Source organism: Pogoniulus pusillus, chromosome 2, assembly GCF_015220805.1.
Source record: "Pogoniulus pusillus isolate bPogPus1 chromosome 2, bPogPus1.pri, whole genome shotgun sequence".
Lineage (NCBI taxonomy): Eukaryota > Metazoa > Chordata > Aves > Piciformes > Lybiidae > Pogoniulus > Pogoniulus pusillus.
This window is the reverse complement of record NC_087265.1, coordinates 7814094-7827828: the sequence shown is the minus strand read 5'-3', so window position 1 is coordinate 7827828 and position 13735 is coordinate 7814094. Positions and strand designations below refer to the sequence as shown.

General features: G+C 45.3%; 1 protein-coding gene across 1 annotated transcript in view; it reads right to left on the bottom strand.

Annotated features, from left to right (window-relative positions):
• Positions 1-13735, bottom strand: part of PKP4 (plakophilin 4) — a 97710-nt gene that overhangs the window by 36149 nt on the left and 47826 nt on the right. The window contains exon 3 of the mRNA XM_064155305.1: positions 10501-10613. Within this exon, the coding sequence (XP_064011375.1) occupies positions 10501-10613 (113 nt within the window). The remainder of the gene's footprint in view (positions 1-10500; positions 10614-13735) is intronic.

The following is a 13735-nucleotide window of genomic DNA, read 5'->3' as shown; positions in this document are numbered from 1 at the left end:
AAAAATGAACCATCAGGCTGGCTTGGAGTCACTCTCTGTTTTTTGAACCAAAGCACACAAACCAGCACAAAACCCCCAGCAGACAAAGGTGGAGTAGCTCATGTAGAGAGCACTGTGATATTTCATGGCTGAAGCCTTGGGTATTGACCCTGAGAATGCCCTCTGACTGCAGGGCAGATTGTGGAGAGCAGAAATCTATCCACAGCAGGCCAGGCAGGAGCATGGTGTAGCCAGGAGGCTCCTGTGTGAGGTGGGATGACAAACCAGCACACAGCAGGTGTCCAGCAGCGGGTGTGTGATGAGCAGCAGCCAAACTGCTCTGAGCACAAGGGCACGCACTGCTCACGGCAGGGTCTCACTTTGGGAATCACCACCTTGGAGCATTTTGCTCCTACATGTAAAGCACTTTGAAACACACAAACACAAACAGACCCACAATATTTACTGTTGTTCCATTTCCCAGTTTGCCAAAGAGAAAATTCAGACCCTTTGCCCAGGATGAGAAGCCAAACCATTGGACACACCACAACAGCACACAGCTACAGGTGAACAGAGAACAGATTTCACACCAGCAAGGTTAAAGAGCTGCCCTAAGGAACAACTATCTCACAAGATAAAGCAGGTAACTGTCGAGTTGGCCTCTCTTCTAGGTCGTGGGGGAGAGGGAGAGACACCAGGCTTACACCAATGTGATGCATAACGGTCAATCTGTGTATTGAAGCTAAGAGTGATACCTATAGAGTGGGGTTTGGTGCAGGGGTGTGTACTTTGGTAAGCTTCCATGGGCAGAGATGGGCTGTCCACACGCACAGAGGCAGACCTGACCAACTACCCCCTTTAGTCCCCCTTTGCAGCAGCTTAGCCACAACATTGCTTGTTCCCAGGCTGATCAGTCTGCCTTCCTGCACAGCTCAGACCTGACAGCAGCTTCTCTGCCAGCCTCCCAAGGCCACCCACCTGCAGCTGTGCCTCCTTATCAGAATGACCCAAGTCTGTTCAGTTACTCTGCCTGTTCTTTTCACTTTGGTTCTGCCCAAACCCCAACAGGTAACAAGTATCAGAACCAACCCAATTTCTCTTAGTAATCTCCCAATAACTATTTTCTATCAAACTGCCTCAACCACTCTGTTCTTCCACAAAGCCACGTTCCTGACCATGCTGATAATAGCACAGACACACAAGTTTGCCTGCAGACAAATGCATCCACACAGTAGATGCATTTTTCCATAACAACACAGAATTCCCTACCCTGCACATGAACCATCCAACTTCTAATGTTAAATCATTTCTTGCAGTGATTCTAAGCTGCAAAAAGCTATTTATAGGAAAACCAGGGAAGTCCACCAGCCTTTGTCATGTCAGCTCATGCTGAATGTGATTTCTGGCAAGGCAGATCTACTCCTAAATCAGTGTTATTTACTTGACTGCTTTATATTACAGCTATCAATTGCAGGAGACTTCAGCACAGCACATGAACAATACCAGACACTCATTGCCTAAAATAAAAGCAATCATTTAGGAGCCTTTTTTTTTGGAAGCAAAGTATTTGGCATTTGTATAGAGAGTGATGAACTACAATTCTTTGACATCTAAAGAAAAAGGAGAATTGGAAGGCAGGCTTCAAAGACCTGAAAGCCAACTTCATCTCTAGGTAGCACGAGATTTTTCACAAGGTATTGGTTGTTCTTTCCTTCAGTCTACAGCTTTAGTGTCCTTAGTTTCCTTCAGAACGTGCATCAGGTGGGTCACTGGAATAGACTGAAACTTGGTGCACAGCATTACAGGTGAAGAACTCAGCTCCAGACAGAGACTTTCCAGGCCCATCTCTGTCAGAAGTTTCTTTGTGTTCCACTGTCTTTCTCAGATGCTTGTGGAAAGAAGAGTGCTTAAAACACAGATTGCATCACGTTCAGGTGCATGCTTGAACTCTCACTGGTAAATTCTCTTTCCTGAAGGACCATCTTGTCCAAGCTCAGAAGCACAAATATTTTAAGTTTAGACAAAGAGGAGGTTACTTAGCAGCACTGCAACTCCAGTCCAGTGTCAGAAACCCTAAACACGAATACAAACACAACCAAAGCAGGTGAAGCAACTAGTTCAGCTGAATATCACCCCATGGGTTTAACCAGGGTAGTTTAAGAACTTAGCCTGCAACAAGCAGCAGCTGCTTTCTCCAAAACTCAGTCTCTGTCATCACACCAGTTCTGTTGCACCAGTGTAAATCAGGTGGATTAAACTACAAGGAATTTAAACTGGGATTTGAATAAAGCCAGACTATGCATGACAGGACTTGCCAGGGTGTTTCAGGAAAGCTCGTGGCCTCCAGCTAAATGGAGGCAAGGAGCTGCTGGAGAAGGTTCTTTCTTAAGCTATGACAGCTTTCTCTGCAGAACAGACCAAGGGAAAGGGACACACAAGCCAGAAAGCTCTGTATCCAGAGACACCTGGAACTGTGTAGCAAAGGAGCTGTGTTACCATCACTTGGCTATTCCAGAGGCCCAAGCAGTGCCATGACCACCAAACTTGACTTTTTCCACAGCCTTGGGTTAAAGAGCATTCAAGACAAAGAGGCCCAAGCAGTGCCATGACCACCAAACTTGACTTTTTCCACAGCCTTGGGTTAAAGTGCATTCAAGTTAAAGAAGTAAAAAATATTTCTTCTTTCTAGTTCATTACCCTTGAATCCAGCAAGTGCATTCACTCCAGGATGTGTCCTTGGCATGTTTGGGGGGGATTATAATTGCATGGCAAAGTAAATTCTGTGCCGTTCTGCTCGTTCTTTGCTTGCAAACTGAACTGTCCTGATGAAACCTTTAAACAATATTTTTGTTGTTAAAACTTCATAAGGAAATTTGTACCAAAACTGGTAGTGGACTCAAAAGAATTCGAGTAACACTGAATGAATTTTAATTATTGAAAGCTGAGTTCTGAAAGTTAATCTCCACCAGTTCTTTGCAGAGAATAAATCTGGATATAATGTGGGGTTTTTTAATCAGTCACTGCTAGCCTACTCATTAGCACTTTGCTCCACTGAAATGAGAATATATGAAGCCTATTTGACAGCTCCCTGTGAATGCTAGCCCCAAAATTCTCATGCTGCCTGAACATTGAGTTTTACGCTCTTCACCTTGTAGTTTATTCCTCAGACCTTCTGGAAACTCAACTCCTTCTAACGAGATGACCTCATTCTGAGGTCCTGGCAGAGGTAGAGAGCACTAAGCATGCAGAAACTCTTGACTCTTACAAGACAAAGATTACAAAACCCCCAAAGATATCTCTGCCCACATATCTGGCTACTCAAATCTTCGTGTGTAGAGGACTTAAGAGCAATGAAGGTAGTTCTGACTATGAGTCACAAGCAGAAAGCTACTCAAGAGCAATTGGACTCGATTCTTATTCAATCACTCTTGCAGCAGTCCAGCATCTACCACCTCCTGACTTCACCATCTCATTCCGGCACCTTAAAAGATGAAATGTTCTGAAGTTACCAAATCCTTCAGCTCTGGTAAGCAAGTCTAAAGCATTTTCTTCCCCTGTCTAAAAACCCAGTGTGGTCAAATACTGGTCACTGCAGTGAGCAGCTGCTGCCATTAACTACTCACTGTGTCTCTTCCTGAAATTAAGGCAGAACACAGCTGAAGGCAGCCTGCATGTGGTGCACCTCTAAAAATATCTCCTCTCAGCCCACTATTATCCTTGGACAAGAACTAGGTTAGTAGGGTAGGCATGAAGAACTGGGATTTTTCCTTCAGAAGAGTTTGGAGTGGCATGTATCTAAATTCTTTAATAGGAGACTACATATTATTGCAGTAATAGCAGCTCTTTTTAAATGCTATGAAAGGAAAGCAGAGATAAAATATCTGACAGTCCTGTGCTTCTCAAGAGCTCCTCTGCTCTGCAAGAGCACAAAGAATAAGTGAAATAAAAACAACACTTCACTAAGTGCATGTAAAATAGACACACTGAAGCCTTTTTAGCCAGGAACACAAATATTTGGTAACTGAGGATGCAGCATGCACACAAACTGCTGAAACTGAAACCAGTGTAGGCATTTTTGTGATCCTTGGCACTTTTTCTCCTTATTTCCTAATTATTTGGATTTTTTTCCCCTTTTGGATTTTTTTTGTTGTTGTTTTCCTTGGCTTTGTGTGGGTTTTGTTTTCTCTGTTTCTCAATTTCACACCTTTCCTTTGCCATTTACAGCCTGCAGTTCAAAGCCAATGTCTTAGACACCAAAATGAGCCAGCTGCCAATCCGGTGAGGACTGATAAAAAGGTCTTGCCTGAAGTCATTAGGAGACAAAACACACTGGGTATCACTCCTACCACTTTAGGTCCTTCAAGCAACAGCTCTGAAAGACTTTCCACATCTCCATCTCCATTTAGGAGGAAGTTCTTCACAGAGAGAGTGATTGGCATTGGAATGGGCTGCCCAGGGAGGTGGTGGAGGCACCGTCCCTGGAGGTGTTCAAGAAAAGACTGGATTGAGGCACTTGGTGCCATGGTCTAGTTGACTGGCTAGGGCTGGGTGCTAGGTTGGACTGGATGATCTTGGAGGTCTCTTCCAACCTGGTTGATTCTATGATCTCCTTGGAGGAGGAGGCCAACACCCAGCTCAAGAGCTGGGCACACTGAAGGGCCAGAAGGTGCCAGGAAGGTCACACCAATCTGACACTCCCATGCAGGGCTCAGCTACAGGAATCACAGTACAGCTCAGACAACTGCAGAGCTCTCATTTCTGTTCAGGTGCCTTAAAAAGGCAATTCCAAAGTAAGGGCATTTCAATCAAATACTTAAGATAGAAGAAGGGACACTCAGTGAGGCTGTTCTGAAAACCAGGGGCAATAAGCCTAGGACAGTGCATGCTCAAGTTGTAAAATGAAGGTCACAAGGCATCACTGGAGGTCTGATTGGACAGGGCTGGGTGATAGGTCAGAATGGATGATCTTGAAGGTCTTTTCCAAGCTGGTTCATTCTGTGATAATAACCCCCAATCTTCTCATGTAATTCTTTGAGACAGAGGCAATGAGAAGTCTACAGCCAGATTAAAGATTTGCAACAGAGGAAGTAAGATCTGGAATACCTAAATCAGTTCCAGCATGGACCAGCTTCTAACAGAAGGGATTACTGCATCCAGTTCTGGGAAAGATCTGGATATACTGGAATGTATCCAGAGAAGGGCCATGAGGAGGATCAGAGGGTTGTAGCTCCTCTCTTGCGAGAACAGGCTGAGAGAGTTAGGGTTGTTCAGTCTGGAGAAGGGAAGGCTCTGAGGAGACCTTACTGTGGCCTTCCAGTATCTTAAGGATGCTAAGTATCTTACAAGAAAGCTGGGGAGGGCCATTTTAGAGTGTCAGGTATTGATAGGACTGGGGGGAATGGAGCAAAACCAGGAGAGAGTACATTCAGATTGGATGTTAGGGAGAAGGTTTTCAGCATCAGGGTTTTGAGACACTGGAACAGGTTGCCCAGGGAGGTGGTGGAAGCCTCATCTCTGGAGGTTTTTAAGGCCAGGCTGCATGGGGCTCTGAGCAACCTGATCTAGTGTGAAGCATCCCTGCCCATAGCAGTGAGGTTGGAGCTGGATGATCCTTGAGGTCCCTTCCAACACTGACAATTCTGTGATTGTCCCCATTCTGCAACGCAGAGGGGCACTACCTCAGCATCAGCAATGTTCAAGGACCTGGTTGCTGGTTACTTTGACATGACAAGGAGCTCCCAGAGAGCTCCTAGAGACAGAATTAATATGTGTTTTTTCTAAATTGTTAGGGTAAATGTGATGTGCAACACAGCCCACAATATCCTTCCAGTAGCACCCTGATGATCAGCTGGGAGGTCTTGATCTGAATCATTCCTTACTGTCTTCTGTCATCCTATGCTGCATCAAAAGATGCATTGCCAGCAGATCCAGAGAGGTGATTCTGCCACTTTGCTCTAGTGAGACCTCACCTGGAGTACTGCATCCAGGTCTGGAGCCCTCAGTACAGGAAGGACATGGACCTCATGGAACAGGTCCAGAGGAGACCACCAAAATGATCAGAGAGTTGGAGCACCTCTGCTACAAGGACAGGCTGAGGGAACTGAGGTTGTTCAGTCTAGAGAAGAGGGAGCTCCAGGGAGACCTAAGCACAGCCTGCCAGTACCTGAAGGGCTACAAGAAGGATGGAGAGAGACTTTACAAAGGCCTGCAGTGACAGGACAAGGGGCAGTGGCTTCAAACTAGAGAAGAGCAGATTTACATTGGATGTTAGGAATAAGTTCTTGTGAGGGTATGAGGGTAGCAGAACACTGGGACAGGTTGCCCTGGAAGGTGGTTTGGGCCTCATCCCTGGAGATACTCAAGGTGAGGCACGACAGGGCTTTGGGCAACCTGATCTAGCTGAGATGTCCCTGCTGACTGCAGAGGGGCTTGGACTACATGACCTCAGAAGGTCCCTCCCAGTCCCAACCTATTCTGGGATTCTATGAATTGCTGCCTGCTTTCCTTGTGGGCTGAAGAGCTGCAGAGAACTGTAAACATCTCCTTCCTTACTTCCTAATTTTGTGTAGCTCTTTCATTTGCTTTTAAATTACAGTAAGTGTAATATTAGTGCAAATAAATAAACAGTTTTAATTACCCTGATTCCTCCTCTTTTCCCACCCTGAAAACACAGATTGATTCTAAAAAGGTGGTTTTTAAGGAGCTTGTAATTTGCCACGGGAGTTTGGTGACATCGTGTACTGTATTATGCACAAGTTCAAATACACCTCTTGGAAAGGCTGAAATATTTGATATGTCATAGGAACAAAATTAAACCACTCTCTGTGAGGATAATTACAGCCCAGCCAGTTCAGTCTGAGCAGTCCTGTCAGGACAAACCTGCTCCCACATGCCGTGGAAGAATCCGAGGTGGAGGTGGCTCGGAAGGTCTCACAGGCGGAACAGAAGCTGCGGCTCAGCGCCATGGCTGCCAACCTCCCAGCAGGGCTATTTGCTCTGCTCATTTTTGCTACCTGCTCTGGTACTTTTACCAACGTTCTCCCATTGGATGAGAGAAGTGTGACCATGAAATGCCATGCCCTTTCCTCCTGAGGAAGCTTACAGCCTTCAGTCACAGGGTGCAGTGTTTTACTGACTCATTCTGGAGCGTTTTCTACTGCCACAAGAAGTGCAGGGAATGTGTCAGCTGGCACTGGGTAAAGCAGAGGCACATTGGAGCATTCTCTGCTGCCACAGGAAGTGCAGGGAACGTGTCAGCTGGCACTGGGTAAAGCAGAGGCACATTGGAGCATTCTCTGCTGCCACAGGAAGTGCAGGGAATGTGTCAGCTGGCACTGGGTAAAGCAGAGGCACATTGGAGCATTCTCTGCTGCCACAGGAAGTGCAGGGAATGTGTCAGCTGGCACTGGGTAAAGCAGAGGCACATTGGAGCATTCTCTGCTGCCACAGGAAGTGCAGGGAATGTGTCAGCTGGCACTGGGTAAAGCAGAGGCACATTGGAGCATTCTCTGCTGCCACAGGAAGTGCAGGGAATGTGTCAGCTGGCACTGGGTAAAGCAGAGGCACATTGGAGCATTCTCTACTGCCACAAGAAGTGCAGGGAATGTGTCAGCTGGCACTGGGTAAAGCAGAGACAATAAACCATCCCTGGTGATGAAACATGCTAAATTCTACACAGCTCAGAAGGCTTGGGGGAGGTGTCTTACTGCTCAGCCTGACTGCCCAGCACTTGGTGCTCAAAGCCTTGCATCCTGATGCAATCTGCTGTGCCACTGCTGTACTTGTCTTCTGCTAAAGCCTTTGTGACAGGCTGCTGCTGTGAGCGCAGCATTCTGCAATGAAACTAGCAAGTATGAGCCTTTTGGCTCCCAACACCACCTAGTTTTCATGAGCTACATCAGATACCTCAGGAAAAGAAGCATCTGAGTGCCAGTCATGGCACAACTCCCACCTGGGAGGTTAGATGGTCTGACACAGTCAGCCTGACTCCTGCCCCGTGGTACACACTGACATCTGCCTGACTCAGCACATTCTCCAACACATCTGGTAGCCAGCATCAAGTCTAGCTGCATCCGATGGAACGTGCTGCATCTGTCTGGGAGGCTCTCAAGATGTCTGAAGGTGCACAGGGTGCCAGCAAATATCTTACAAGTGCTGAACACTAATTTATAAATGCAATTATGGGAAGAGGTGATGTTAGCAGGCAAGTAATCTCCAGGGACACAGAAGAAAAGCCATGAGAATCCAGGGCTGCAGCTGATCCAGTGCTGTGCTTCTGCACCCCTGATGCCACAACTGCTTCAGACCCACACATCTGCTCTTTCCTCACCTTTCACACTTCTCTTCAGAGAGCAAACCAGCCAGCTTCTTGTGTTGCTTGCATTTAGAATGTAGCTCTAATGCAGGTGGGCAACAAAGCTGAACTACAGGTACCTCTGTTTCCTGTGTTGGTGTGTACAGAATAACAGGTCCTAGGTAAGGACCAGCACTAACAGAACCAACCGTGTATCTAAAATGAGTCCTCCTCAGGGGCACTCAGGTAGGTGACAGTCTGATCATTGGTGTCTGCCTCCCGAGGGATCTGCCCAGGTGCACATCAGAACTGCTGCAGTCCACCCTGTACCAGCCTTTGGGCTCAGAGCCACAAAGCCCAGCTGCTAAGCTCCATATACTAGCTGCAGCAGCTTAAGCTGGTTTAGGGTACTGACGTCACATCTCCCCTTCTCTCACCAGCTGTTCCCAGCTGGCTCACTGGGACAGCTTAACCGACAGACAGAGCAGCCTGAAAACCATGCTGCACCCACCAGGACAGGTCTCTGTAGCCACGAAGAACCTGTGACTTTCATGTCAGCCACTGTTCAGCAAGGCACCACCAGCACCAGGCCATTACCAGCTTGCTGGGGTCCAGTTTAGATGTATGTAAATCAGAGGCAATTCTACAGTCACCAAGGCCAACAAAGCCTTTAGCTGGACCTCTGAAATGAACTGCTGTTGACCGTCTGAACCACACAAAAGGAGATTCAAGCACCACTTTTGAAACAAAGCACTGCTGATTCCCTCAGGGACAGAGCACTTGGACAAAGGATCAAAATAAAGAGGTGTGTGCACCTTAGCTTCAGTTGCATTTGCTCCTTCAGTTTTTGCCACTGCTTTGGTTTGTGCTTTATTTTTCTATGAGCCTGTCAGGCAGCTTTTACACTTGGCTAGGAGAAACATGAACTTGTTCTCCAAATGCTTGACTGCTCTATGTTTCTGGGAGCAGGCTGTTAGCTGACCCATCTCTCAACACAGCATGCTGGTCCCCAGCCTCTCCTCCATGCCCTCTCCTTGTTTGTTCAATTTCTTGTCAGTCACAGCAAGACATTTACACCACCTAGTTTGGGGAAAACATAGCTACCTATTCCCCACCTCCAGGTACCTCTTTTTTTTTCCCCCTCACTGAAAAGGATCGTTCAAGACTAATGAAATTTGGCTGAAGGCACAAAATAACTGAAATTTTTAGCTTATTCTTCTATAGGAATTCAACTTTCTTTCAGTGTTCAAAACAAAATCTGAGCACCAGCTGTAGAAATCTTTGGATCTAGAGAGAAGACAGGCAGGCATGAAGGGTATACAACAGTCACCTTGTCCCAGGGATGTTTCTGAATAGCTCAGTTTCTCATTACATTGTCAACACTGTGAAATGACAACTTTGGTGAGGCATTTGGAAGTATAAAACAACTGGCATGCTGAATTTTACATATTCCCCTCTTCCAATAACCACCTCCTGTTTCTTAACTTTTTTAGAACTAACTTCCCATTTAACTTGCAGAAAAATGTTTTTCTGCAACCCCAAACACCATGTACAAACGTTTCACAGGAGAACACTCTGTTAACAAGGCTTTCAGATTCCAGTGCTACCAACCATTTGATACACTGGAGGTGAAGGAGTGGCCAAACACATTCAGAGTTTTAAAAGTTTGCTAAGGAATTAAAATTAAATTAAAAAAAAAAATCAGAATATTAGTTCCAGATAAAATGCTTTAGCTGCTGTCATTGTTGTGTGAGGTGCATCAGGTGTGTTTTGCACTATTCAAACATGCTAACAGTGCAGTCAGAGCAGGCTGTCCCCTGGAAACAAAGGTAACAACAGACAGTATTTCAGAAACGCTGGGTGAAAGTAGACAGCTACATCAGGAAAACACAAGAGTTGGGTTACTGCATTTAACTAGCACTGCTACTTCCATACAAATGTGTATAAAGCCTACTTTTATTTCTCTTTGGCTGAATGTTAATAGTCAAGTCAACATATTTAAGGAGAAATGAAAGCTTTACATGCATTCTATTGAGAATGGCATTAATTATTAGAGAGGTCTCTAAGTTGTCCCCATAACTGCTTATGGACAAGGAGATATGCAAACCTGCATTTAAGACTTCAGATATGAATGGAAGGTGAACAGTTCTCAGTGGTAGTATCTGCATGTAGGACATAAGTCCTTTAATTGATGGGACATATGAAAGCAAAGTCATGAGGACCTGTACCTTGTGCTGGCGATACTTGGTGATTCTGCTCCCAGCCTACATCTTTCTAGCTGATTAGCCACAATTTGCCTTTCCACTTCCAGTTCTCTGGTAAGTCTTTGAAATTGGAGCTCCTGAAATTTCAAAATAAAAAGAAAAGCATTCTTGATGTTAAAAAGTGGGTGTGGATTAATTCTGAAACCATCACTGTTTCATCACAATCATCTTTCTTGTTTTGGCTCTTCCTTAGTGGAAGAAACTATCAGAAGATTAAAGTGGGAGTTTAATGGATCTCTAAATCAGTGATTCATGCAAATGTTGATTTATCACCTGTTACAAAAGGAAAAACATGTTTAAGCATTTGTGGATTTTATTTGTCCTGCAATTAAAATGTTTCTGTCTCCTTATGTTGCCACCATCTAGCAGTCAGTGCCTGTAGTCTGTCTCCAGTGTCACCTATAAATGAGGTAACTGGAAAATATTCTGTCCTAACCTTTCCAGCTGTACAACTTCAAGTCCTAAGCTATGTCATTCCCACATTCAAAACCTTAACATTCATTATTTCTAGCTGAGTGAGGGCAGAGATGTGCAATTTCCCCCTTCTCTGACTGCAGCTTTTGCTGTATTTCTTGGTCAAAGGCATCAGACTCAGCCTGCGTGAAAGACTTTTAGAAGATAATGCTCAGAGGAGGACATGTGCAATGCACACAGCATGTGCTTGAGTTATTAAAATCTGCAAATTCGTTCTATAAATGTGATTTCTGAACCCTAAATGCTGTCCCCAAAGGATATCAGGGATGTTTTCATCCACAGGTAGCTTTTGTTAACGATGGCAAAAAGATTGCATTGAGCAGTTGTATTACTTCTCAAAGTGAAGCTCTACATCCCCTGCAGTTAAACTGTTCAATAGTACTCAAAACCAGGCAAACACAGGTATGTAATAACGTGAGGAAGCAGGTCTGGCACAGAGTCAAACACAGCACAGAACTGTTTCTGTGATTCTGAAGTGCAAACTACTAACAGGGGTGTTCCTCTGAAGGCAAACTGTGTTACACAGGAGCTGCAGGCCTTGCCATGTAATACAGGCACCTTCACCCACAGGTCAGAGGTGCTCTTCACACCTTTCACACCTTCCATCACATGGAATGAGGCTTACAAGTTTTCTTTTCAGGACTAGTCCCTGGAAGAGCTCTCCAACCCTTGCAGTTGGTACCCTCTGCAGTCATATGAAGCATGGGTCAGCAGTGCAGGTACTCTGCTGCCTCTCCTGGGCTCCAGCCCTGAAGTGCTTCACAGCAGGGAACAGAGAGCTCAGAGTAACGATGTAGTAAATACTGCTCTAAAACCCCAATTCACTTTACAGGAGTAGGGACGGAGTTCATCTACCCACCCCCGAGATTACCTCCAAGAAGTCCAAACAAGAGGCTAATTAATACTTATTTCATTAGGAAGGCAGCTGAGGACTAAGTCAAATAGCAGCTGCTGTACTGCTGAAAGGATTCTAGGGTTTAAGAAGAAAAACAAACACCCCCAAAACCTACTTCTGAGAGCCTGCTCTGAGATTCCAACAAGCATCTGGGCTGCTAAAGATAACCACAGAAGCTACTGTCCTCCCAGGCAATAGGAGGTGGTGTAGACACTTTAAAACACTCCTCAGTGCTCACTGACCAAACTGAATACACACACCCTGGCCAGCAACACCGCTTGTCTGCAGGACATGGCACTCACCAGCTGCTGCCACAGGACACAGAAGAAGACTGCTCTACTAAGAACAGTTCAAGGGAGCAGCATTATCTCCAGTGCTGTTAGAAGAAAGCAGGCAAACCACAAGATGTGGTCACTGACCTCCTTCTGACCACCCCTTCCATCAGGCATGCTTCACTGTCAAGCTCCAACATTAGACACACTCAATACTTAGTGAAGGAGCATTTGAGATGTGGTTTGGGCCCCATCCCTGGAGATACTCAAAATGAGGCTCAAGAGGGCTCTGGGCAAACTGATGTAGCTGAGGATGCCCCTGCTTACTGCAAGGGCATTTGACTAGATGAACTGTGGAGGTCCCTTCCAATTCAGACCATTCTATGATTCTATGATTTGTGTCCTCAATTTGGATTTTACGACAACCTGCTTTTAGACAGAGCTCTAAAGCTCAATCCCTTTAATCCTGAGACCCAACATGAAAAGCCCCATGAAGACCATAGCAGATGTTACAGGCCTGTCTATGGACTAGAAAGCATGAGTGATCTCAGCAGGCCTGTAGCACATGTGACTGGATGCAGTAGCAGAGGTCAGCACAGGCTGGTACCAGGTACTCCATGTTGTACCAGCAGTACACATGCCCCATTCAGCTGGTTTGGACAGTTTGCATTTTGGACAGAAAATACCAACAAGTCCATTAAGCAACAAAAAGTCCAAGAAATGTACAAATGAGTTTATTTTCTCACTCTAAGCCTAATTATGGGTAACACACCCACCTAAAAGCTGATCCACCAGCCAGGCATTACTGTGCTAATGGAGAATGTGCAACAGTCAAAAGATGCTGAAGCTCTGTAAGTTCTGAAGCAAATGTCAGCAAACAAGCTTTCTTCCCAGGTAAAGCACCATGTGTTATACAACATGTAATAAACACAAGCCTTTAACAGGCTTGTTTACAGGAATAATGTAAAACATTTACCCTGTTCAAAGCTGTTTCCTCTCTCTTACTTTTAAATCAGCCTTTCAGTAGCATCACCGATGCAAACTATGAATTTGAATGCAAAACTCAAGTTACTTTGTTGTTATTTCCTCATATTTTAATTAGAAGACTACAACAAAACATATGCTAGGCATTATTTGCTTTCATTCAATCAGTCTCTGTTAATTTGCCTTTTTATTACAGGCAGAGGCACTAATGAAAAGAGCATTACTGTGGAAAACAAACTCTTGACACGTGCAATGAGCACACACTCGCCCGAGCACTCTCCTCCCTTCATTACCTTCTCCTGCTCTCTAGCACAGCCCTCCCACCAGCTCACACCTAGCTCTGCAGGAAGGCAACTTATAAGGCACCAAATGGCATTAAATTCTCAAAGGTTGGCCTTTTTGCATGGAATAAATCAGTTAAAAAGGAGCTGGTAACAAAGGACCCAGGACAGGGCTCTGGCTCCAGCAGTTATGATGACTTTTCAAGCATGACACAGCATGGCTTGGCAGCTCCATCAGCCAGCTCTCTCAGCAGCCTGAGATGCATCATCTCAGGTCCCATTAACAAACCTGC